The sequence below is a fragment of the Macaca thibetana genome, chromosome 10 (assembly GCF_024542745.1).
Source record: "Macaca thibetana thibetana isolate TM-01 chromosome 10, ASM2454274v1, whole genome shotgun sequence".
Classification (NCBI taxonomy): Eukaryota; Metazoa; Chordata; class Mammalia; order Primates; family Cercopithecidae; genus Macaca; species Macaca thibetana.
The window spans coordinates 96,006,509-96,033,493 of NC_065587.1; the positions used below are offsets into that span (position 1 = coordinate 96,006,509).

Genomic DNA, 26,985 nt, shown 5'->3' on the forward strand with positions numbered 1-26,985 from the left:
TATTGTGTATTCCAGTGCTGTGGTGTAAAAACTTATTTTAGTCTGTGCTGATAAAAAATAGCATTATCATTCAACAGTTGGGGTGTATTTGTAAAAAACAAAACCAAAGAAAAATAAATATATTGACAAAAACGTGAACTAGAAAATTTTGATAATATGGTTAATCAAGTAGAAGTGGTAGTCTGAAGAAAGTCCGTTCTTCATGGAAACAGGTAGACTTCTCAGCTATCCTGCTATTCAATAGAAAGATGGAGCCGGGAGTACTGGCTCATGCCTGTAATCTCAGCACTTTGGAAGGCCGAGGCGGGCAGATCACTTGAGGCCAGGAGTTTGAGGCCAGCCTGGCTAACTTGGTTGAAACCCCATCTCTACTAAAAATACAAAAAACTAGCTGAGCCTGGTGGCAGGCGCCTGCAATCCCAGCTACTCGAGAGGCTGAGACAAGAGAATTACTTGAACCTGGGAGGTGGAGGTTGCAGTGAGCTGAGATCATGCCATTGCACTCCTGGGTGACAAAGTGAGATAAGAAAGGAAGAGAAAAGAAAGTAAAGGGAGGGGAGGGAAGGGGAAAGAGAGAGAGATAGAGAGACAGAGGGGGGGGAGAGAGAGAGAGACAGAAAGAGAGAGAGATAGACAGAAAGAGAGAGAGAGACAGGAAAGAAAAGAAAAAGGGAGGGAGGGAGGGAGGAATCCTCTTACTGGGCTTCTATTATGAAGCCTGTTTTTAAAATCACTTTTATTGAGACAGCATTTATGTACAATAAAAATGCACCCATCTTAAGTGTACAGTTCAATGAGTTTTGACAAATCTGTGCATCCATGCAACCACCACCACAATCGTGATATAGAATATTTCCATCACCTCAGAAAGTTCTCCCATGCCTTTTTGCAGTCAACCCTCCTCTCATGGCCCCAGGAAACCTCTGCTCTGCTCTCTGCCACCATAGATTAGTTTCACCTATTTTAGAATTTCTATAAATGAAAGCATACAGTATGTATTATTTTCCTCTAGCTTCTTTTGATTGTCTGTTTATTTTAATGATTATAGAGCAAACTTATGTTTACATGTGCCATAGTTTATGTCTCCTGTGTTAGATAACTGTGGGAAATAATAAAATAATAGGTAGGATACAACATGGGTTCATAAATTCTACTTATTAGCTATTTTAGATGTCATGGAATGCAAAATGAACAGAGTTTTTAATATGTCTTTTCCCACTTCTGAAAACTTTACTTCATGAAGCACATAGGGACCCTCAGAATAGCATTTTATTTATTTATTTTTATTTTTTGAGACAGAATCTCACTCTGTCACTCAGGCTGCAGTGCAGTGGTATGATCTTGGCTCACTGCAACCTCCACCTCTTGGGTTCAAGCGATTCTCGTGCCTCAGCCTCCCAAGTACGTGGGACTACAGGCATGCACCACTATTCCTAGCTAATTTTTTATATTTTTAGTAGAAATGGAGTTTCACTATGTTGGCCAGGTTGGTCTCAAACTCCTGACCTCAGGTGATCCACCTGCCTTGGCCTTCCAAAGTGCTGGGATTATAGGCGTGAGCCACCGCACCTGGCAGCATTTCATTTCTGAGATGCCATTTACAATCTGCCCTGTCCTTTCGGAAAAGTTTAGAATCTAAAGTCAACCCCAGGATATACCTTGTTTCTAGTCTGGTACCAGCTTCTGTCACTCAGCCCCTTCCATGTCGTCTCCTGACAAAGCCGAGTCCCTTTGCATTTTATAGAGCTCACCTAACCAGCTCGGCTCAGGCTGTAATGAAAGGGACCAGTGGAGTGTAAATTCCTGCAGGTGCAGGACAAGGGGGTTGAGAGGGCTCTCACACCAGATGTCCCCTCAGCTCGAAGGGCAGAGAATCAGGTTCCAGAGTGTCCAAGTCTCCTGCCACCCGGTCATAGATTCCTCTTGGATCCTGATATGCGTCTTCAGGCCAGCGGAGGTTCCAGAGGCCCTGACAGGCAAAAAGTGGAGTTAGAACCATGGAGAGATGCCCTGTAGGTCTTCATTGAAGATCTGGGGGATACACGCCCCTGCTTAACTTTCCAGACAAAAACTGTTTTAGCTTTTACTAAACCCCCAAAATATACAAAAAAGGAGTGCGTTATAATGAACGCCTATGATGAACCCCATGTGCTTATCGCCTGACTTCAATAATATCAGGCCAGGCACGGTGGCTCATGCCTGTAATTCCAGCACTTTGGGAGGCCAAAGCAGGAGGATTTCTTGAGACCAGGAGTTCAAGACCAGCCTGGGCAACATAGTGAGATCCTGCATCTACAAAAAAAATATATATATTTTTTTCTTAGACAGGGTCTGGCTCTGTCACCCAGGCTGGAGTGCAATGGTTGCTCCCTGCAACCTCCACCTTCTGGGCTCAATCCATTCTCCTGCCTCAGCCTCCCAAGTAGCTGGGACTACAGGCACACACCACCACACCCAGCTAATTTTTGAATTTTTTTTTTTTTTTTTTTTTTTCAGAGACGAGGCTTCCATTGTTGCCCAGGCTGGTCTTGTACTCCTAAGTTCAATTGATCCACCCGTCTCAGCCTCCCAAAGTGCTGGGATTATAACTGTGAGCCACTGCACCCAGCCTATAAAAAAGATTTTTTAAAAAATTAGCTAGGTGTGGTGGTGAGTGCCTATAGTCCTAGATACTCAGGAGGCTGAGGTAAGAGGATCGCTTGAGCCCAGGAGGTCAAGGCTGCAGTGAGCCATGATTATGCCACTGTACTCCAGCCTGGTTGATAGAGTGAGACTGTCTCAAAAAAAGAAAAAAAGAAAAAAACCAGTAGCAACCCTTGCTCAATTGATTTATCTATATTTCTATCTTATTCCCCTCCCACACTAACTGGATTATTTTGAAGCAAGCCCAAGATATCCAATGATTTCATGTTAGAAAAATAATGTAAATGTCAGAAATATAAAACCTTTAGGCTGAGGATGGTGACTCATGCCTGTAATGCTAGCATTTTGGGAGGCCAAGGCAGGCGGATCACTTGAGGTCAGGAGTTCAAGACCAGCCTGGGCAATGGGCAAAAAAACCCTGTCTCTACTAAGAATACAAAAATTAGCCAGGCATGATGGTGCATGCCTGTAATCCCAGCTACTTGGGAGGCTGAGGCAGGAGAATCGCTTGAACTTGGGAGGCAGAGGTTGCAGTGAGCTGAGATTGTGCTACTGCACTCCAGCCTGGGTTACAGAGCGAGCCTCCATTAAAATTTTTAAAAATGAACACTTTAAAAGTCCATGTTATCAGCTATGGCAACTATGGAATGTAAGTTATGATTCTATTGTCCTATGAATTTCCAAAACAGTTCCCTAATCATAATAGAAGAGAAAAAAACAAAACAAACAAACAAACCAAAAACATGAAAGGTGGCCCTAACTGGGGATGTGTTTTGTTCTAGGGCTGGGAGAAAATGATTATTTTAGTTCAGCAGACTTCAGAGCAAATTGGCCCATACTCCAAATATGGCCTGCCATCTGCTTTTTTTTTTTACTGCCCAAGAGCTAAGAATGGTTTTCATTTATTTTTCTTTTTTCTTTTCTTTTCTTTTTTTTTTTTTTTTTTTGAGACGGAGTCTTGGTCTGTTGCCCAGGCTGGAGTGCAGTGTCGCAATCTTGGCTCACTGCAACCTCTGCCTCCTGGGTTTAAGCAATTCTTCTGCCTCAGCCTCCCGAGTGGCTGGGACTGCTGGCGCCCGCCACAACGCCCGGTTAACTTTTTGCATTTTTAGTAGAGATGGGGTTTCACCATGTTGGTCAGGTTGGTCTGAAACTCCTGGTCTCAAGTGATCCGCCCGCCTCGGCCTCCCAAAGTGCTGGGATTACAGGAATGAGCCACCGTGCCCAGCCCTGTTTTTCATTTTTTAATTGTTGAGGAAAAATGAAAAAAGATAACATTTGTGACACAGAAAAATTACATGAAGTTCAGATTACAGTGTCCAAAAATAAAGTTTTGTAGGAACATAGCCACACTCATTCATTTATGCATCGTCTATGGCTGCTTTTACTTTACAGTGGCAGAGTTTGTGTAGAGTTTGAGGAAGACCGTATGTCTCACACAGCCCAAAGGGTTTACTGGGTTTAAGGGTTTTCGAAAAGGGTTATCTGGCCCTTTTCGAAAAAAGCCTGCAGCCTCCATCTGCGGATCTCTTAAAGAGAGCGCATATGGTCCAGCACCATGGACAGCGCTCTGCACCATGCTGGTGAGGAGCTAGGATCTGATAACAGTGCCTTGTATCGGAGGTCGTTCACAGAGACAGAAGGAAATCCTTGGACCAGAGGTGCCAGAGCATCAGCCAAGGCCACACAAGAAATCAGGGGTTCTGTCCCATCTCCCTAACTGTGCAGCAATGGGTGGGGGTTAGCTGGTGGTCAAAGTGCCTGTCTGTTGTTTTTGCCTGTACAGCCACCATCCTCACTTCCCTGCGAGCTCTCTGTCCCTCTCCCATTCTCAGCCCAGTGAACTGAGTGGGGCTGGCCCCTACTCCCTGATCGCATGGTGAACTGACCCAGGCCTCTCCTGTTAGCATATTCCATCCCCTGACTCAGGGATGTGTTCAGGGATGAGAATGTGACCCAAACTAGACCAATAAGTGTCAGCATTGGGCATTTGGGGCCACTGGAAAATAGGCGTTCTCTTTCTTTGAAGATTACTAATCTCGTAGGATACAAATCTAGATTTTCTAGGAACATTTTTTCCCTTTCTTTTTTGAAACATGGTCTCTCAGGCTGGAATGCAGTGGCCCAGTCAGGGCTCACGGCAGCCTCAACTTCCCTGGCTCAGGCGTTCCTCCTACCTCAGCCTCCTGAGTAGCTGGGACCACAGGCATGCATCACTATGCCCAGTTAGTTTTTTAAACTTTTTTTTTTTTTTTTTTTTTGACACAGAGTCTTGCTCTGTTGCCCAGGCTGGAGTGCAGTGGCATGATCTCCGCTCACTGCAACCTCCACCTCTCAGGTTCAAGCAATTCTCCTGCGTCAGCCTCCCAAGTAGCTGGGATTACAAGTGTGTGCCACCACACCCAGATAATTTTTGCATGTTTTTAGAAACAAGGTTTCACCATGTTAGCCAGACTGGTCTCGAACTCTTGACCTCAGGTAATCCACCCGCCTCGGCCTCCCAGAGTGTTGGGATTACAGGCGTGAGCCACCATGCTCGGCTTTTTTTTTTTTTTTTCAAGATGGAGTCTTATTATGTTGCCCAGGCTGGTCTCCAACACCTGGGCTCAAGCAATCCACCTACCTCAGCCTGCTGAGATTAGAGATGTGAGCCGTGACCATGCCTAGCCATAATAGCATTTTTGGGGAGGAAAATTCTGGGCCCAGCTGGGCCTGATGACAATTGTATGCCTTGATTTTTCAGTTGAATGGGCCCCCAAATTTTCTCTTTCTCTCCCTTTAATCAGTGGAGTAGATACGGCTAATTATCTAAAAATATTCATGTCTACTTCCTTCCACAGCAGCAGAATTGCAGCAAGGCACATCACTGCCAAGCTAGACCATATTTTACAGCCTCCTTTGCCATCAGGTGTGACCGTGTGACTCTATTCTCATCAGGGGAGTGAGAGCAGAGTGGTGTGCACCATTTCTGGGCCTGGGCCACAAGGCAAGGTTGTGCCTTCTCCACATTCTTTCACCTTTTCCCATGGGTTGAACCCTCAGTGAACTAGCCCATTCATTTAGACTCAGATGACTTGAGCAGGGCCGCTTGTGTCTGACTGTGAAAAAGAAATAGACTGCCATCTTTTTTTTTCACAGACAGGGTCTTGCTCTGTTGCCCAGACTGGAGTGCAGTGGTGCCATCATGGCTCACTGCAGCTTCTAACTCCTGAGCTCAAGGGATCCTCCTGGCTCAGCCTCCTGAGTAGCTGGGACTATAGGTGCACACCTCCATGCCTGGCTCGTTTTTTTAATCTTTTGTAGAGACAAGTCACTATATTGCCCAGGCTTGTCTCAAACTCATGGGCTCAAGCGATTTTCCTGCCTTGACCTCCCAAAGTGTTGGGATTACAGGCATGAACCATCATGCCCAGCTAACTGTCTTCTTTAAACCACTGGATCATGGTCAGGCCTCTTTGTTACAGCAGCTAGCTGGCCCTAACTTAATACAAGCAGTAGGAGGTAGGCTCCCAGCACTAGCCAGGAAGGATGGCTGCTGATGCAAAGCTCCTCACCATCTGCACTTCAACGTAGAAGGGTCCCCAGGCTCCAGACAGGGGGTACGTTCTTTCTGCCTCATCATACAAGTGCCCAGGGAAGGCCATATCCTCATCTTCACCTGTGAAACCTGGAGTTGGAGTGGAAGGGAGACATGATCAAGGCACCCGGTCCAGGCGTTGGGGGTACCTCTGAGTGGGGTCCTAACTCACCTTGGGAATAAGACACCTCCTCCTGTGTCAGGGGCAGCTGGGGGCTGAAGTCCCTCAGGGAGCGGTAATACGGCTCTGCCTCTGTTGTGCTGACCTGTTCCCCACACGCAAAACAGACAAAGCCCTTTCCATCCTCTGACCCCACGGTCCCAGGAAGGGCAGTGATCAACCTGATGCTAACGGCAGGGTTTCAGTCACCGTTGGTGCCCTGACTGTGGGGTCTCCAGGGCCACCCCCACTCACCGTGGAGCTCCGAGTGTCCTGCTCTCCTGTCCACTGGCTCTCCTCATATTCGTTCCTGACTCGGTCCTCTGACCTTCCAGGATGGAGGTGTGGAGGGCAGTTGAGTGCTGCCCCCCGCCACCCATCTCCCCCAAACCTCCTCCCTCAGAGCCTTCTTTACAGAAAAATATCCCCACTTACTCTGCCTCTGGCTTCCCTGAGATGCCTGAAGGAAACAGGAATAAAGGGCTCAGTGACCCCATACAAGCCCCTCCCCTGGCCCCAGGAAGTTCCCCATCACCCTCAGGTCTCCACCCCCGCAGGGAAGGTCTCTCCTCACCCTCAGCAAGACGCCTGAGTCTCCGCTGCCAGAGGACGCCCCCCCCCGACACAGGAGGCATTGGAGAGGAGCAGAAGTCCCCCAAGACCAAGCAGCACAGGCAGCAGGGGCAGCCCCGAGGGTCCTAGGGGTAGAAGATACCCCTCAGTGAATCCCAGACAACAGGCTGTAGGCCAGGAGTGGGTCTCCCCGAGAAAGCCTACCCCTGAGCCAAGTCCCTCCCCCAGGGTCAGAGAAACAGATGGGGAGGGGTCTCTGTGTCCAACCCTTCTGCCACCCAAGGGCAGGTGGCCTCTTAAGTCAAGCCATTAACAAAATGTCCTCCCTTTGCTTGAACTCTGCAAACTCAGAACTGAACTCCGGACTCAGGAGGGAGCTTCAGCTCCTTAGCTGGGCACTGAAGACTTTCTGTGGTCCAGCCTCTTCCAACGCCTCCAGCCATGTCCACTGAACTTAGACCCTGGTACTGGATTGTCCAGCCACACAAACCAAACCAACCACTAGCTGTTTCCAGAATCACTGAAGCAAATTCGCACCTTAGAGCTTTGGAATAGCTAAGTGTTTGTCCTCAAATGTCCTTTCTTCTCAAGCAAACTTCTGTTTGCCTTACAAATTCCATCTCAAGGTCAGGCGCTGCGGCACATGCGTGTAATCCCAGCACGTTGGGAGGTCAAGGTGGGAGGATCGCTTGAGCCTAGGAGCTCAAGACCAGCCTAGGCAACATAGCAAGGCCACTTCTTTCCAAAAAATTTAAAAGTTTAGCAGCATGGTGGTGCATGTCTATAGTCCCAGCTACTCCGGAGACTGAGGCAGGAGGATTGCTTGAGCCCAGTAACTCAAGGCTCCAGTGAGCTATGATTGTACCACTTCACTCCAGCCTGGGCTGCAGAGCAAGACCCTGTCTCTGGAAAAAAAAAAAAATCCCATCTCAAGGACTTCTTTATTTTATTTTATTTTTTAATTAAGATAGAGTTAGCTGGACGTGGTGGCTCACATCTATAATCCCAGCACTCTGGAAGGCCGATGCAGGTGGATTACAAGGTCAGGAGTTCAAAATCAGCCTGGCCAACACGGTGAAACCCCATCTCTACGAAAATACAAAAAATTAGCCAGGTGTGGTGGCAGGCATCTGTAGTCCCAGCTACTTGGGAGGCTGAGGCAGGGAAATCACTTGAACCAGGGAGGTGGAGATTGCAGTGAGTCGAGATCACACCACTGCACTCCAGCCTGGGTGACAGAGTGAGATTCTGTCTCAAAAAAAAAAAAAAAAAAAAAAAAAAAAAAAAGAGTTTGTTTCACTCTGTCACCCAGACTGGAGTGCAGTGGCACAATCTCAGCTCACTGCAACCTCTACCTCCCAGGTTCGAGTGATTCTTCTGCCTCAGCCTCCCAAGTAGCTGGGACTACAGGCGCATGCCACCACACCCAGCTAAAGTTTTGCTTTTGATTTTTAGTAGAGACAGGGTTTCGCAATGTTGGACAGACTGGTCTTGAACTTTTGGGCTCAAGTGATCTGCCCACCTCAGCCTCCCACAGTGCTGGGATTATAGGCGTGAGCCACCACGCCCAGCCTCAAATGACTTCTTTCCACTAACTTCTATCCCAGTCAATATCAGGCTGACTTGGCTGCTGTATCCCTGAGGACAAGTCTGAATCCCTCTAAGTAGGCATCTGTTAGGTGGCCATCTCCCCTATCTTCTACTAACAGCACTTTTTTCCTCTGGGGAGAACAGCCACTCACCACTCTCAGTCTTGGGCTCAGGCAGGACTCCATAGTGGGCACATGGCCTGTCCTGAACAATAAGAGTCTCCATTCCTCTCTCCACAGTGATTGTTTAGACACAGGCATTTGACCCAACGTGTGTTTTTAACAAAACGTTTAGGACAATTCTACTAGCTGTCAAGAAGACAGAGGTTGGGGAGGGCTTCTCTGCCCCTCTGATTGAAGAAACTCAGAAAGAAACCAGCACAGATGAAGGCAAAGTTGAGAGAGGGTGAAAAAAAACAGATCGCTGGTGAGATTTTTGAGCACCTGAAAGTGGCCACACTTAGAAGTTTTATTTCATGTACCAAGCCTTTTTTTTTTCCCTTGAGACAGGGTCTCACTCAGTTGCCCAGGCTGGAGTGCAGTGACGTGATCTCGGCTCATTGAAGCCATAACCTCCTGGGCTCAAGAAATCTTCCTGCATCAGCCTCCTGAGTAGCTGGGACTACAAGTGTGCACCACCATGCCTGGCTAATTTTTTTGTTTTTGTTTTATAGAGATGGGATTTCACCACGTTGCCCAGGTTTGTCTCCAATGCCTGGGTTCAAGTGATCTACCTGCCTCAGCCTCCCAAAGTGCCAGGATTATAGGCATGAGCCACTGTGCCCAGCCAAGTCATTCTTTTATGTGTTGACAAAACAGCTGTATTTCTGTCACTTGCAACCTTTTTCTCAGGCTCTGAAGGGGATTGTTTGCCAAATGGTTGCAATCCTCTCCTGGTAGTCACATCCTTGAGTACAGGGCCTTTCCACACTGACTCTGTGTTGAGCCATGTCTCCAATGAGACAATAGTAACTGTGACAGAATCAGCTAGTAAATTGGAATGTACTCTCTTGCTGCTTTTGACCCCTGTGACCACCTTCATGTGAAAAAGTCAAGAAGAGACACGTGCCCAGTTATCTCCATTGTTCCAACCAAGAGGCCAGATGACCATCAGACGTGTGGGAAGGGGGCAACCCTAGACCACCCAGTCCAGTGGAGCTGCCAGCTGACTGCAGAGATTACTTAAGCCAGCCCAGACCAGCACCGTTCTGCCAGACTCTTAGAATCATGAGAAAGAATGTTGCTATAAGCACCCATGTTTGGGGTGGTTTGTTATACAGCAAATACTAACTGATGCAGGCTTCTTACAGGACATGGAGTGAGCTAATTTTTTCAGAATTAAACTAAATTTGGAAGAGAGAAAAATGTATCACTCCAGGCAAGAGAAAGATCAAAGAAAAAAAAGTGGCCAGATGCAGTGGCTCACCTCTGTAATCCCAGCACTTTGGGGCGAATCACGAGGTCAGGAGTTAGAGACCATCTGGCTAACACGATGAAACCCCATTTATACTAAAAATACAAAAAATTAGCTGGCTGTGGTGGCACATGCATGTAGTTCCAGCTACTCAGGAGGCTGAAGCAAGAGAAGAAACTGGGAGGTGGAGGTTGCAGTGAGCCGAGATCGCACCACTGCACTCCAGCCTGGGTGACAGAGCAAGACTCGGTCTCAAAAAAAAAAAAAAAAAAAAAAAAAGGCCGGGTGCCATGGCCCATGCCTGTAATCCTATAATCCCAGCACTTTGGGAAGCTGAGACAGGCAGATCACTTGAGATCAGGAGTTTGAGACCAGCCTGGTCAACATGGCGAAACCCTGTCCCTACTAAAAAAAGTACAACAATTAACCAGGTGTGGTGGCGGGTGCCTGTAATCCCAGCAACTCGGGAGGCTGAGGCAAAAGAATCGCTTGAACCTGGGAGGTGGAAGTTTCAGTGAGCCAAGATTTTGCCACTGCACTACAGCCTGGGCAACAGAACGAGACTATGTGTCAAAAAAAAAAAAAAAAAAAAAGAAAAGAAAAAAGAAAGAAAAAAGAGGAAGCTCTAAGGGGTCTGCAAGTCTGCAGGGAGAGAACTAAGCCTTTTTTATTTTATTTTTTTGAGATAGGGTCTCCCTCTGTTCCCAAGGCTGGAGTGCAGTGGCTCAGTCATAGCTCACTGCATCCTCCAACTCCTGGGCTTACATAATCCTCCCACCTCAGCCTTCTGAGTAGTCGGGACTACAGGCACATGCCACCACAGCCAGCTATTTTTTATTTTTGCAACGATGGAGTCTCACCATGTTGCCCAGGCTGGTCTCAACTCCTGGGCTCAAGTGATCACATGCCTTGACCTCCCAAAGGCATGAGCCACTGAGCTCGGCCAGAACTAAGTTGTTCAGCAGCTGTGACTACGAGCAGAGCAGGTAGGGTCAAAGACAAGAAGACGTCTCCTTTGGGGAGATGGGAGGGATCAGGGGACAGAGGACTTGCCTGCAGGCGGTTCTGTGGGCAGCTGGTCTTCAGGTTCTCTGGAAGGCTGGTCCAGACCTGGGGAGTGGATATAGAGATTGCAACTTAACACTAAGTCGGTGAGCTGAGATTGTACCACTGTACTCTAACCTGGTTGACAGAGCAAGACTCCATCTGCCTGCCTCAGCCTCCCAAAGTGCTGGGATTTCAGGCCTGAGCCACTGCGCCCAGATAATTTTTTTTTTTCTCCGAGACAGAGTCTTGCTCTGTCACCCAGGCTGGAGTACAGTGGCGCAATCTTGGCTCACTGCAACCTCCATCGCCCAGGTTCAAGCAATTCTCCTGCCTCAGCCTCCCAAGTAGCTGGGACTACAGGCGCCCGCCACCACACCCGGCTAACTTTTTTAGTAGAAATGGGGTTTCACCATGTTGACCAGGCTGGTCTCGAACTCCTGACCTTGTGATTCACCCACCTCGGCCTTCCAGAGTGCTGGGATTACAGGCATGAGCCACTGTGCCTGGCCGATTTTTTTATTTTTTATTTTATTATTTTATTTTTTAAAGAGACAGAGTCTCACTCTGTGGCCCAGGCTGGAGTGTAATGGCATGATCATAGCTCACTGCAGCCTCGACCTCCTGGGCTCAAGCTATCCTCCTGCCTCAGACTCCTGACTAGCTGGGACTACAGGCATGCACCACCATGCCTGGCCCAAAAATTAATTGTTGATGAGCACTTTCAGTGTACAAGATCCTTTTCACCTGAATTATCAATTTGTTGAGTTAACCAAAAGAGACTTTGGGCTCTCGATCCCTTAATAGAAGTATAAGTTCTAAAGCAAAGGAGGCAAGTGTCATACTTTATGTTTTAGTGTTCAAAGGGAAGACAGGAATGGGGTAGTGGGAAGAGCAGAGAAGATTGTAGAGATGAGAAAGTGTCCTTCCTTACATTGAGAAAAAGCCTGCTCCGTCAGGAAGAGGAAAACAGAAAGAAGAAGCTTGCAGCTGGGAGTGGTGGCTCACCCCTGTAATCCCAGCACTTTGGGAGACTGAGGCAGGTGGCTCACCTGAAGTAAGGAGTTTGAGACCAGTCTGGCCAACATGGTGAAACCCCGTCTCTACCAAAAATACAAAAATTAGCCAGGTGGGGTGGCATGCACCTGTAATCCCAGCTACTTGGAAGGCTAAGGCAGGAGAATTGCTTGAACCTGGGAGGCAGAGGTTGCAGTGAACGGAGATCATGCCACTGTACTCCAGCCTGAGTGACAGAGCAAGATTCCGTCACACACACACACACACACACACACACACACACACACACACACACACACAAAAGGGAAAAAAAAAACGAAAGAAAGAAAAAAGAAAGAAAAAGAAACTGAGCCACAAAGATCTGTGCTATATAATATATTTTTAGAAACTGAGACACTTGCCTATGGTCACACAACTAGGAGGTAGCAGAGAGGGGATTTGAACCCAAGCTTCTCTGAACCAGGCTCTGTAAGGATTAACCATTGCAATACTGTACCTATCAGAATTGTAACATATTCATCATGTTCAAGGAATTTGTCCTCTCATCCGACTTGCTGAATTTATTGGAATAAAGTCATTCATAATATTCCCTAATTATCCTCTTAATGTCTGTGGAGTCTGTGGTAATATACCTTCTTCCATTCCTGTTATTGGTAACTTGTATCTTCTCTCTTTTTTTGTCTTAATCAGCTTCATAAATGTTACTGATTTTTTTTTCAAATAACCAGCTTCCGGTTTCATTGATTTTTTTCCCAATTGTTTTTCTGTTTTCTAATTCATTCATTTCTGCTTTTACCATTATTATTTTTCTTCTTTCTTTTTACTTTGGGTTTAATTTGTTCTTTTATTAGTTTCTTTCTTTCTTTTTTCTTTTTTTTTTTGAGATGGAGTTTTGCTCTTGTTGCCCAGGCTGGAGTGCAATGGCATGATCTCCGCTCACTGCAACCTTCATCTCCCGGGTTCAAGCGATTCTCTTGCCTCAGCCTCCCAAGTAACTGGGATTACAGGCATGTGCCACCACGCCTGGCTAATTTTGTATTTTCAGTAGAGACAGGGTTTTTCCTTGTTGGTCAGGCTGATCTTGAACTCCCAACCTTAGGTGATCCACCCGCCTTGGCCTCCCAAAGTGCTGGGATTACAGGCATGAGCCATGCTTTCTTAAGATGAAAACTTAGAATATGCATTCGAGGTGATTCTCAAAAGAAAAAAAAAAAAAAAAACTAGGCCAGGCGTGGTGGCTCACACCTGTAATCCCAACACGTTGGGAGGCCAAGGCAGGTGGATCACTTGAGGTCAGGAGTTCAAGACCGGCCTGGCCAACATGGTAAAACCCCGTCTTTACTAAAAATACAAAAATTAGCCAGGCATGGTGGCGCATGCCTGTAATCCCAGCTACTTGGGAGGCTGAGGCAAGAAAATTGCTCAAACCCGGGAGGCGGAGGTTGCAGTGAGCTGAGATGGCACCATTGCACTCCAGCCTGGGCAACAAGAACAAAACTGTGTCTAAAAACAAAAACAAACAAAAACTGGCCAAGCATGGTGGCTCACGCCTGTAATCTCAGCACTTTGGGAGGCCAAGGCAGGTGGATCACCTGAGGTCAGGAGTTCAAGACCAGGCTGGCCAACATGGTGAAACCCCGTCTCTACTAAAATTAGCCAGGCGTGGTGGCACATGCCTGTAATCCCAGCTACTTAGGAGGCTGAGGCAGGAGAATTGCTTGAGCCAGGGAGGCGGAGGTTGTAGTGAGCCAGGATCGCATCACTGCACTCCAGCCTGGGTGACAGAGTGAGACGCCATCTCAAAAATAAAAAATAAGGCTGGGCGTGGTGGCTCAGGCCTATAATTCCAGCACTTTGGGAGGCCGTGGCAGGTGGATCATGAGGTCAGGAGTTCGAGACCAGCCTGACCAACATGGTGAAACCCCGTCTCTATTAAAAATACAAAATTAGCCAGGCATGGTGGCACATGCCTGTAATCCCAGTTACTCGGAAGACTGAGGCAAGAGAATCACTTGAACCCGGGAGATGAAGGTTGCAGTGAGCCAAGATCATACCATTGCACTCCATCCTGGGCAACAAGAGTGAAACTCCATTTCAAAAAAATAAAATAAATAAAAAATAAAATAAATAACTAAAATAAGCACTTAATACTATATATTTCCCTCTAAATACTGCTTTAACTGCAACCTCAAATTTTTATATGTTTTCATTTTCATTTAATTCAAACTGTTTTCTAATTTCCCTTGGTCATTAATCACATTCAGACAGTATGGGTTGTGGTTAACGGCTGGTCTCCAGTTCATCTGCCCGAGTTGCAGTCTCGTCTTTATCTTTTACTAGCTGTGTGACCTTGGACAATTTGCTTAACAGCTCTAGGCCTCAGTAACTCATCATAAAAAGGGAATTGTATTGACTTCACTGTACTACCCTACACATTCTCTGAGGCACACTCCAACCTGCTCAAGCCTTCTTTCCCACCTGGGGTAGTGATGGGAAGCTGGGTCCCCTTGTCAGCCAGTCCACTGTCTCCCAAGGCATTGCTGGCCAGCAGCCAGACCTTGTATCATATAGAAGGCTACAGACCAGTCACTGTGAAAGTGGTGGCCTGGGGTGGTAGGACATCCATATAGTGGAACCCTGGAGTCCCCAGGGCCTCATACCTGCAGGACAGGGGGGATAGTAAGTTCAGGGAAGTGCCCCAGCCCATTGGCTGCCTCCCCTTCCTTCCTGCCTCGACAAGGACCCACTTGATGCAGAACCTCTGTGGCAGGCCCCCATCAAAGCCAGGCTTCCACTCCAACTCCACAGAGTGTGGGGTCAGACTCACAACCTTTAATCCTGATGGAGGGTCAGGGCAGCCTATGGGGAGAAAGATGGGAAAGCAGTCAGAGGATACAGAAGAATCCCAGAGGATTCTGTCCAAGTTTTCCCTAGGAATGATTTTAAATATACAATTGCTTCTCATTGTTCACGGTATAGTCATGTTCTATAAGGTCACTGTGAACACTCCTCTGGCAAACATCAAACTGTTCCTAAAATCCCAGTACTTTGTGAGATCAAGGCTGGAGGATTGCTTGAGCCCAGAAGTTCGAGACCAGCCTGGGCAACATAGCAAGACCCTTTCTCAAATTAAACATTACAATTAAAAATAATTTTAAAAAGAAGTAAGTGAAAACAAAACCAAAAGAAACAGCAAAAAAAATTCAAGACCGAATGGTTGCTTCTATGGAAAATGAAGGTTAGGTTTCTTTCTTTTTTCTTTCTGTCTTTTTTTTTAGATAGAGTTTCACTCTTATTGCCCAGGCTGGAGTGTAGTGGTGCAATCTTGGCTCACTGCAAACTCTGCCTCCTGGGTTCAAGCAATTCTCCTGCCTCAGTCTCCCAAGTAGCTGGATTACAGGTGCCCGCCACCATGCCCAGTTAATTTTTTGTATTTTTAGTAAAGATGAGGTTTCACCATGTTGGCCAGGCTTGTCTCAAACTCCTGACCTCAGGAGATCCACCTGCCTTGGCCTCCCAAAGTGCTGGTATTACAGGCATGAGCCACCGCGCCTGGCTTGGTTAGGTTTCTTTTCTTCTTCTTTGAGATGGAGTCTTGCTCTGTTGCCCAGGCTGGAGTGCAGTGGCCCGATCTCAGCTCACCGTAACCTCCACCTCCCAGGTTCAACAATTCTCCTACCTCAGCCTCCCGAGTAACTGGGATTACAAGTGCGTGCCACCATGCCCAGCTATTTTTTTTTTTTTTTTTTTTTTTTTTAGTAGAGACGGGGTTTCACCATACTGGTCAGGCTGGTCTGAAACTCCTGACCTTGTGATCTGCCCACCTCAGACTCCCAAAGTGCTGGGATTACAGGCGTGAGCCACCACACCTGGCTAATTCTAGTATTTTTATACCACTGTTAGGAAGAGAAAGAATTCTGTTTCCTCTGGGAATTCTAACAGACCACTATGAGGGCCCTTAGAATAAAGCCAACACAGAGGTATGCAAACATAACAATGGAGAGGGCTGGGTGTGATGACTCACACCTGTAATCCCACCACTTTGGGAGGCTGAGGCAGGCACATCACCTGAAGTCAGGAGACCAGCCTGGCCAACATGGTGAAACCCCGTCTCTACTAGAAATACAAAAATTAGCTGGGTGTGGTGGCGGGCGCCTGTAATCTCAGCTACTTGGTAGGCTGAGGTGAGAGAATTGCTTGAATCCAGAAGGCGGAGGTTGCAGTGAGCCAAGATTGCACCATTGCACTTCAGCCTGGGTGACAAGAGTAAAGCTCTGTTTCAACAACAACAAAGAATGGAGAGTTGCTGATCACAGCTGAACCTAGCTCCAGAAACCCCTGAAAATCATTTTTCAGTTACTTGAGCTAATAAGTACCCCCTCTCCATCTTTTTTTTTCTTTTCTTTTCTTTTTCTTTTGCCTTTGTTGTGGGTCTCCCTGAAGATTCAGTCTCCACTAGGATTTTCAGGGCAGGCAAAAACTCCAGCCTCACATATACACATATTCTCAGGTTTCAGAAACATGGGCAGCCCAGGGCCAATCAGGGATGTGAGAATGGATCCAAGGAGCACCCCCTCCCCAACACCCTCACAGCCCCTCCATACTGATGCTGACGAATTGAATGTTGGCTTGGTCCGAGCCTAGGGGGTTAGTGGCTGTGCGTGTGAAGAGGGCGTAATCCTGGGCTGCAGACACATTGGCAATGGTCAGGAGGCTGCTGTGGACACCACCCTGGTGGTTTGTGTGCTCCCTGTACCTAGAGAGAAGGTAGGGCACCACTCACCCTTTCATTCACCCCACCACTTATGCTTGGAATAATCTATACAGACATCCATTCATTTAACCATCTGCCTATCTATCCATTCATCCATTAATCTTTTCATCCACTCATCCATTCACTCACTCATTCCTCCATGCATTCATCTTCCTTCTCTGCACCCTTCTCTGCAGGGACCTAGGGAGGGGAAATGGGGCTGGAGGTCCAGACCTGGGGCTGGAGTGCTGCCTGGCTGGGCCTGGGCTCACCTGGGATCTTGGAGATCCAGAAGGACCCCATTTTTGGTCCAAGTGAAAACGATGTTGGGGACACCTCGGTCACGGCAGTGGAGGGTGGCAGAACTGGTGCTGTCACCAGCTGCAGCCACCTTAGTTAGGGGAGTGGGGTGCTCCACCTGGGGGGCAACTGGGAGGGGATGGGAGGTCAACATGAGCTATGTGGGAGACATGAGGGCTGTGGGTTCAGTGGCAGGTCTTAAAGTCAGGTGTTTGGGTGATACCCACATCTGACAACAAGACGGACCAGCCCTCGTGCTGGAGGCGCCACCCCGTTGTCCACGATGCACTGGTAAGCACCAGCCTGGGCCAGTTTGGCCTGGTGAATCTGCAGGTGCCCCGTGGGTCCCTTGGATATCTTCTCCATGTCATCCAGGCTCTGGTCCTCCTCATCTTCTCCCCGGAGGCCCGAGTCAAGAATTGTCCTCCCAGTCTAGCCCCAGATCCATCACTGCCCAAACTGTCCCTTTTGTAGCCTCATTCTCCTAGACACAATCATCCTCCACAGAGGTACTGAAGAAAAAAAGAAAATTCTCCTGTCATCCATCTGTCCATTTACCCAATCCATCTTTTTATCCACCAATCCAGGCAACCACCTACCCATCCATTCACCCAACCACTTATGCTTGCAACCATCTATCCATCCATCCATTCATTTATCCATCTGCTTATCTATCCATGCAGCCATTTATCTTTCCATCCACTCATCGGTTTACTCACTCATTCCTCCGCCCATTTGTCTTCTTTCTCTGCACCCATGTATCCACCCTTGTAGCTCTGCACCCATTCACACAACTATTCACTCATGCTTGCACACCCATAAATGCATGCATCTGTTCAGATATTTACCCAGCTACTTATTTATTCATCTCTCCATTGATCTTTCCACCCATCCATCCATCAATTCATCCATCATCCTTCCATAGATATCTTTCCTCTGCTGGTGTATCCATTCATCCATCTACCCTCTATCCACTGATTTTTCTCCTTCAATCATCTTCTCACCCATCCACTCACCCATTTATCCATCCTTTCATTTGTCCATCTGTTCCTCCATCCACTCACTCATTCATCCACCTGTTCATCCACTTACCTATCGACCCATCTATCCATCTACCCACTCACTCGCCTGACTGTCTACCATTCATCCATCCATTCATTTTGCCACCAACAGTTATTCATTCTGGGAGCATGCCCTGACGAGTATATAGTTATACAGGATCATACAGATGTAGGTGGTCCCCTCTCCCAAGGAACTCACAGTCAAGAAACCACAACCCTTTGACCCCACCTCCTTTCACCAAAGGCTGGGTCCTCACCAGTCTCTCCCAGCTGAACATGCCTGGGAGAATGGGATTGGCATCAACCGTGCAGACTATATCCACAGAACCCCCAACGTTCACCTCAGTGGGGTCCTGGAGGGCACGGATGGTGGGAGCATCTGGTGGAAGGCAGAGGCTTGGGGAAGGCACTTGGGACCAGACAGATTTCCGTGGGAGAGGGCCCCAGGTGGGAGGGATGTCTTAGGAGTTCCAGGAAAGTTAGAGATGTGGACCCAATCTGCCCTTAATACGAAAGAGTTGGAGGAGAGTTCTCAAGGTTAGCGAGGTTGTCTCCACCCTCCACTATGCCGCTGTGATAGAGTGGGTTGGGTGGGCTTCCAGAATTGTGAGAGGGGGGCCTTCTACAATGGGCTCCCATTCCTGATGGGAGCAGCTTCCGAGTCTACGTCGGCCCCCTCTCTGGGCAGAGATTCCACACTGGGTCTCTCTAGTGGAAGGGGTTCCGCAGTGGAGTGGTTACACCGCGGCGGGGACTACCAGAGCCAGAGCGGGAGGGTTCCAGGATGGGTGGCTATCCCCGGATGGTCGGAGCTCCCACAATGAGGAGACTCCACATTGGGCAAGGTTCCTTTGGTGGGTGTGGTTTCCATGGTGGGCGGGACTCACAGTGCCCATCCAACCGCAGCAGCGCTTCCGAGGTGCCCTCGGAGTTCTGGCAGTGCAGCTGATAGAGGCCGTCGTTCGCGCGGGTCACATTCCACAGATGCAGAGCCCCACTGGACAGGATGCGATGCCGGGGGCCGCCCGCTGGGGAAGGCCAGAATAAAGGATCTGGCAGGCCCTCCCATTCCCGGGACCCCTCCTCATGCCCACTTCCCTCACCTGGACTGAGGCGATAGCCGCAGAAGGTCCAGTTGAAGGCCTCGGGGGCGGGGTTAGCGGACAGGGACACGGGCAGCAACGCCTCACCCTGCTCCACCGCGGTCACCACCAGCACCTGCTCCCCCAGGAACTCTGGACGGTCTTCAGAGGGGGCGCCACAGGGAGTCAAGATTGTTGTCAAGGTCAGGATCAAGGACAGATTGGAGATCAGGCACAGGTTCAAGGGTTAAAGTGGGGAGATCACTACGGGTTTAAGGTTGTGGACAAGGCAACAAGTTCAGAACTGAATTCAGGGGTAAAGTTCGGGATAGAAATTAGAATACAGTTTAGGAAAAGAGTAGAAGCCAGCATCAGGTTGAAGGATGGAAAGAGGGGTCATGATAGGGATCGGGGTTAGGAGAGAGGACAAAGGCAATATGGGAGTGGACAGGATAGGATTTGGCCCAGGACTACTGGTCAGGATGAAGGTAGGGAGTTTCAAGTTTCATGATGGGGTTCATGATAGAGTGATAGTGCCAAAGCAAAGACCCAGGCCAGGCTCAGTGGCTCACGCCTCTGCTCCCAGAACTTTGGGAGGCCAAGGCAGGAGGATCACTTGAGTCAAGGTGTTGAAGATCAGCCTGGGCAACTTAGAGAGATACCATCTCTATTTAAAATTAAAAGTACAAAAAATCAGCCTAGTGTAGTGGGATGCGCCTGTAATGCCAGCACTTTTGGAGGCCAAGGCAGGAGTATTGCTTCAGCCCAGGCGTTGAAGACCAGCCTGGGCAACATAGTGAGCCCCTGTTGCTACAAAAAAAAACTAGCCAAAAGTGGTAGTGCACACCTGTAGTTTCAGCTACTCAGGAGGCTGAGGTAGGATCACTTGAGCTCAGAAGCTGGAGGCTGCAGTGAGCTATGATTGCGTCACTGCATTGCAGCCCCAGCCACAGAGGGAAACTCCATCAAAAAAAGAGAGAAAGAGGAAGGAAGGAAGGAAGGAGGGAGGGAGAGAGAGGAGGGAGGGAGGGAGGGAGGGAAGGAAGCCAGCCAGCCAGCCAGCCTGGCGTGGTGGCTCACGCCTTTAATCCCAGCACTTTGGAAGGCCAAGGCAGGCGGATCACCAAGTCAGGAGATCAAGACCATCTTGGCTAACGCGGTGAAACCCCGTCTCTACCAAAACTACAAAAATAAAATTAGCCGGGCATGGTGGCAAGAGACTGTAGTCCCAGCTACTCGGGAGGCTGAGGCAGGAGAATGGCATGAACCATGGGAGGCGGACCTTGCAGTGAGCCCAGATCGTACCACTACACTCCAGCCTGGGTGACAGAGCCAGACTCCATCAAAAAAAAAAAAAAAAAAAAAAAAAAATGCGGGGCGGGGGGCGGAGACGCAAGGAGTAGGTTAGGGTCAGGAAGGCATCAAGAGGACCTTTCCGCCGGGGCACATACACAGCACGTTGAGGCGATAGAAGGAGCTCACGGTTTCGCGGAGCTCGGCGCTGTGGGCGCGGCAGGTCACGCGTTGGCCATGATCGCGGGATGACACTTGCAGAAGGACGCTTCTGGCCGTGGCGGAGCCTTTGAACGGGGCTCGCCGGAGTGGGACGGCCAAGCCCTCCAGCCTGTGGACCCGGGGTGAGGCCAGGGCTGCCAGCAGAGCCAGAGGCTGGAGAGGGGCTAGGCACGGGCGGGACATGCGTGGAGGGGGCCAAGGCCAGAGAGGGGCGGGGTCCCTCACACTCCCACCTCTCCCCTTCCTTGCCCCAGGACAAGCTGACCGGCGGGTTGCTGCTAACGCTGATGCATGTCAAGTTTAAGGCGTCCCCCGGGGGCAGTGCGGATGTGTTGGCCAGGATCGTCACGTTAGTTGGGGGAACTGGGAGAGGGGGTTGGAGGAGCGAGACTCAGAGGTTAGGGGCGGCCTGGTCTGCGTCCATCCCGCCTGCACCCCAGGCTCCGTCCAGTCTCGGGTCCCCCACCCCGCCCCCGCCCGCACCCCGCGAGTCCAGGGTTCGCTGGGTCCCTGCCCCACCTGGCTCTGTCCTCCACCCTGTCCTGCCCCGGCGGAGTCCGCCCCCGGGCCTCAGCCGTGCGCGCCCTCACACTGCACCGCCAGCTACGTGGACAGGCTGAGCTGGCCAGCCTTGCACATGAACTTGGCCTGGTTGTCCGACGGCCCTGTGACCAGCACCAGCTCTCGGGAGAAGGTGCTCCCAGATTTCTCCAGGTTGCCGAGCTGCATGCACCGCGGCTCCTGCGGCAGCAGCGACTCAGTCACAGTGCGCGAGTCCTATGGGGCGGGAGTGACTGGGGGGGGGGGAGCCGCAGGCAGCCCTGCTGCTTCCACCAACCCCCAACTCCCACACCCTGCCCACTGGGTTGGTGCTGCCAGCCCAGACAAAGCCTTTTGGTGGTACGGAGAAACACCCCCATCAGCGCCACCCCCCTAGGGCAAAGCAGTGGGGAGTGGAACTGAGTAACCCCTGCCCTGGAGTCTCTCCGGCCTCCCCGGATCCCTGTGCATGGCAGTTTTGGGGATCTGAATCCGTCTTCTGTACCACACCCAAACCCCCGCTCCGCCTCTGCAGCCACCTGCAGGCTGTCAGCGCACTCCTCAAAATCTATTTCTGCTCTGTTTACCCAACACCACCTGCAGGAAACTACCTTGAAATTCCCAGGCCTTTCCCAGAATGCCTCAGTTCCTTTTCTTAAAATTCCCACTGTCCCCAAAGATTTCCTTTGAAATTTTCCTTAATTCCAGTGCCTTTCCATAGATTACTTTCTTTTTTTTTTATTGTTGCTGCTGCACAAATTAAACTTTCCATAGATTCTGAATATTTCCCGATATTATATCTTATAATCCCAGTCTTTTAACAGATTCCTTTATATTGCCCAGATTCTCAGCACTTCCCCAGAATTCCATCCTATTAAAAGGAAATTCCATTGTCATTTCTATAATTCCTAGTCTTCCCCCCAAAATTTTCAACCAGCTCCCTGACTTCCCAGGATTTTCTTAGAATTAGGCTTCTCTTTCATTTTAACGAAATTTCATTTTCTTACCTCCAAATCTCAAGAATTCGATTTAATACTAATGAGTTTTCGATAGTCTGTGGAATTACTAGCTTTTCTCCAAATTTTCTTTTTCTTTTTCTTTTTTTCTGGGATTCAAGTCTTTCCCTAAAATTCCTGACATTTCAGCTGAATTCTGAGATTTTTCACTAGAATTTTCCATAATTTTAACGAAATTACCTTTTCTCTAGAATACCTAATCTTGACTCAGAATTCCATTTTTTATCCTAGAACTCTGTTTCCCCAGAATTTTCCTAGGATTCCATTTAATTCTCATGGCATTTGTGTCTTTCCTGATTCCCTGCCAAACCTCAGAATCTCTAGTACTTTTCAAGAAATTTAATCTTTTTCCAAGATTGCCCAAGATTCTGAAGGAAAGAAGGGGGCCTGGTCCTTCCCCCACATTCCTGGCCACCCCCATAGCCGTGGCGTGGCACCAACCTTGTGCCATATGAGGGAGGGCTCTGGGTTGCCCCCGATGGCCGAACACACCAGCCTCACCCGGGTCCCAGCCCGGAGCTTCTGCCCCTCTGGGGCACCCTCAGTCCACAGTTTCTGGGCGGGATCTGAGAGGAGAGACAGGAAGAGTGACTTTTTCTCTGGGCTGGGTCCTGAGGCTTGGGGGCATTGCTGGGTAAGGGCAGACACTCACATTTTACGTTCAGGGTGAGCGACTTCTTGAAGGTCTCCTTGGCGAAGGCTTCACTGAAGGCCTCACATGTGAGGGTCAGACCGTTGTCCTCCCGCCGCACCAGGAATGTCAGGTTGGACATGGAGATGTAACCACCATGTAGTCCCTGGCAGGAAATGAGCTTCAGATGTGGGGACTGCAGCACCCCCATCCATTGTGTTAGGGCCTGAGTCCATCCCAGTCTCCAGCAGGCACACATGAGCCATCTCTAACTCCCCCTTTGTTGGAACCATGGTCCTCAAGGAGAAAGCCCCCAGGCTGCTGGACCCATCCCCTTCCCAATCCAAGAGTCATGCCCTGCACCCCCCATGCTCAGACCCAGGAGCCTGGCCCCCGCCTCACATCCATGATCGTCTCCTCCATGGGCAGCAGCTGCTGCCAGCCCAGCCACCATCGTAGCAGGACCCGTGGGCGACTGGACTTGCTGACACAGGAGAGTGTCACGTTCTTGTTCTCAACCTGGGATGCAGATCCCAGGATAGTAATGGCACTGGGGGAACTGCAGGGACAGAGAGGGAAGACATTAAGCTGAGCTGAATTTCTCACAGACCAGCCCAGAGAGAACAACAGGACTGGAGATACATACTGAGATCTTTGGCATCCAGTAGGCATAATCTGGGGGGACACAGAGATGGTTCTCTGAGGCACAGACCGACAGGTGGGCAGCCGGCACCAGGACTCACAGGTGACCTGCAGCATGATGCTGCGCTCCTGGGTCCCTGCAGACATGCTGTCATGGGCCTCGCAGCTGAGCCGCGCTCCATGGTCTTCTGGCCTCAAGGTCATCACCAGCACACTGCGGGCCACGGCCTGGGTGTGCTCTGTGCCCCACACTGTGGACGCTGGCTGGCTATTCTGGAGACAGGGACAGGCCAGGGCCAGCTCAGGACCAGCTCCCGGCCTCCGCTCTCCCCACAGTTCCCATGCCCGCGTCTGCCCTCACCTTCAGCCACTGCAGTGTGGCTAAGGGATTCCCCCCTTGGGCCACGCATGGCAGCTCCAAGCTCTGTCCTGCCCGCACATGCCCCTCATCCAAGGCTGGCCACTCGATGACAGGGGGTCCTGGAGGGACTGGGAGATATTAGTCACTCAATGGGCCTGGAGTAGCCCATCCACTCTTTCCAGGCCCCACAAGCTGCTTTTGAAACCGCATGTTTCTCTGAGTGCCTGAATTTCCATAATTCCTGTGATTCCCCTACACCCCCCAGTGCCTGCTCCCCATCCTCAGCGCCCTAGTTGGCCCAGTTCTCCACTCACACAGAACATTCACGGTGAATGAGGCCTTGATGGGGGCCTCCAGTGCTGGGCTAGACGCCTCACAGACTAGCAACTGCCCATTATCCGAGCTCTGGGGTGTCACCCTGGGATGATAATTCACGGTTCTGGAGTCAGAGTCATCATCCGAAATCTGGGGAGTCAGGAAGAAGAGGCGGGGATGCTGGCTCTGGTCCCCACACCTGGTCTAAGTCCCCATGGCGATCTCCTCTGGGATCCGGGGTTCCATGGGAGAGATTCTGGGAGTGAGCAGCGAGAACTGGAGCCTAGAGAGACCCACATCTGATCAAACTTTAGTGCCTGGGACTCTGGAACTGAGGTTCCCATGAAGTTTTTTTATTTGTTTGTCTTTTGAGACAGAATTTGGCTCTGTCGCCCAGGCTGGAGTGCAGTGGTGCGATGTCAGCTCACTGCAACTTCCACTTCTTGGGTTCAAACGATTCTCCTGCCTCAGCCCCCTGACGAGCTGGGAGTATAGGCATGCGCCACCACGCCAGGCTAATTTTCATATTTTTAGTGAAAACAGGGTTTCACCATGTTGACCAGTTGATCTTGAACTCCTGACCTCAGGTGATCCACCCACCTCAGCCCCCCAAAGTGTTGAGATTACAGGCATGAGCCACCACCCCTGTTCCCTGTGAAGAAGCTTTGAGAGTCAGCTTTGAGAGTTCCCCATGAAGAAGCATTGGGTCGCAGATGTTCATACGTAGCCCAAGCTTCATGCTTTCATCCCTGGGGTCTGTGGTTCCCATGGGGAAAATTAGGGGTCATGGTTCGGTTTTTTTTTCAGTTTCCACACCTGGCTGTGGCCTCCACAGTGAAGAGCTTCTGCTGGGAGCCCTCGTTCATGTTTGCAGAGATGTCGGATATTGTCTGTCCACTTTGGGGCAACAAGAGGGCTAGAGGGGTTCTGGGCTCCCCGCAAGATAGACTCTGGGGGCATGGCCTGGAAGTCCTCAGAGTGGATGTGATGCCCCCTCCCTCCTGGTTCTAGAGGAAAAGGGCCTGGAGCACAGCTGCATACCCTCCCGACTTTCTGGACGGCCTGAAGGCTGCAATCTTCAGTGCTGGGTCCTGGGCCTCCCCACTCCTCTCAACTCCTTGCTGGGTTGTACCATGCACCCATCCCTCAGCTTCTCATGTCTGCACCAGCGCTACTGCCCATATCTCTATCTGGTCCTCAGCCTTGTGCTGGATGCCGCCTCCTCAATGTGCCCTCCCATCCACTGTGTCCCACACTGGCCTCAGCATCTCCTCACACCTTCTCCTGGGTCCCCATCCCAGGGATGACATCTTTTCTGGGGCCCTTAGGAGGGCACTGGTCAGGAACACACACCCTTCCCACTCCAGAGGCTTCACGCTGCCCCCTGCCACCCAGTTAACCCTCACTCACTCAGGAGAATGGTGATGTCAGGTGCTGGCTTCGCGTCCCCAGACAAACAGCTGACCACGTACTCTTGCCCAGCTACCCAGGTGACCATGGTGCCTGCCTTTGGGGTCAGGTGGAGCAGCTTGGGAGGAACTGTTGAGAAGGGTCTGGGGTAAGCTTCCAGCACTGAGAAGGATTTGAAGATTGGAGCTTGGTACCGAGGGTCTGGGAGAGAGGAGAAGCTGGGGGCTTGGACTCCTGGGTCCTGGGGTAAGGGACTCCTGGGTCCTCTAATCCAGACTCGTGGGTCCTGGGGGTCTGTCACCCATACCCAGGATGGAGAGGATCACTCTGGGAGACACGAGCTTGGGCCCCATTTTGGAGTGGCCGACCTGGCACTCATACTCTGCGTCATCGCTGAGGTCACAGGCCTCGATGTGCAGGTGGAATTCACCTGCAGGGGGAGCTGGAGGTCAGGGTTGCAACTTGGGCTGGTGGCTGAGGGTCTCAGGCTCTGATCCCTTACCTCTAGCAGGGTCCCCTTCCAGGCGGTACCTCGGGAAGCCTGGGATCCTGGGGTCGGGGCCCAGGAGCAGCCCATCTTTGGCCCATTGCACCGCACTGCCAGGGGTGCTGACCCCACACCGCAGCCCCACCGAGGCCCCTTCCACCACTCTCAGGTTTTCAGGCAGGGCCCAGAAGCCCTGGGGGATGGAGGCAGGAATCGCCAACTGCGCCAGGCCTGGGGACACAGCAGGGTGCAAGGAAAGGGCAGAGGGTTTGTCTAGGGAAGGTAAGTGGGAAATGGGGGCCACTTGGCGCTGGGTACAAGGCTGGGATCCCACTCACCTTCAGTCAGCAGCCCCAGGAGCAGGAGAGGAGCCTTGAGCATCGTCCCTAGGGCCATCACAGGTGCCCCTACTGTTACCCCCACAGTGCCCGCAGCCAGCCACCTGCGTCTGTCTGGCTCTCTCTGGGTCCCTCTCTCTGTCTGCCATCTGCTTTTCTTTTTATCTCTCTTTCCATTACTCTCCTCCCTTTCTCTGTTTTCCTCTCCTCCCGTCAGTGTCTCTCTATCTCTGTCTTGCTCTCTCAGTCTCAATCTCTGAGTCTCTTTCTCTGTCCCTTTAAAATAATATTTTTTCTTTTTTTTTTCTTTTTTTTTTTTTTAGAGACAGGGTCTCACTATGTTGGCCAGGTTGATCTCAGACTGTTTCCCTCAAGCCATCCTCCTGCCTTGGTCTTCCCAAGTGTTGGGATTACAGGCATGAGCCACTGCCGCCAGACTGTCTCTTTATCTTTCCATCTTTCTCTCTTTGTCTAAGGCATTCTCTCTCCTTTTTTCTCTGTCTCATCCTCTCTCTCT

The 26,985-nt window shown here is 50.1% G+C and overlaps 1 protein-coding gene across 1 annotated transcript; it reads right to left on the reverse strand.

Moving 5' to 3' along the window:
- Window positions 1-1,755: 1,755 nt before the first annotated feature.
- On the reverse strand, window positions 1,756-26,571 carry LOC126929262 (nephrin-like). The gene is given in 30 exon segments (XM_050745451.1): window positions 1,756-1,969; window positions 6,198-6,310; window positions 6,393-6,486; window positions 6,636-6,708; window positions 6,816-6,840; window positions 6,955-6,997; window positions 6,999-7,078; window positions 11,010-11,066; window positions 14,496-14,677; window positions 14,765-14,876; window positions 16,622-16,773; window positions 17,043-17,199; window positions 17,298-17,465; window positions 18,361-18,510; window positions 19,019-19,159; window positions 19,235-19,375; window positions 20,665-20,837; window positions 20,962-21,091; window positions 21,319-21,505; window positions 22,726-22,850; window positions 22,937-23,081; window positions 23,318-23,474; window positions 23,655-23,830; window positions 23,919-24,046; window positions 24,233-24,336; window positions 25,050-25,130; window positions 25,640-25,772; window positions 25,951-26,073; window positions 26,146-26,361; window positions 26,469-26,571. Coding segments are annotated over 30 exon segments (3,756 nt in total). The 5' UTR covers window positions 26,527-26,571; the 3' UTR covers window positions 1,756-1,837.
- Between the last annotated feature and the right edge of the window lie 414 nt (window positions 26,572-26,985).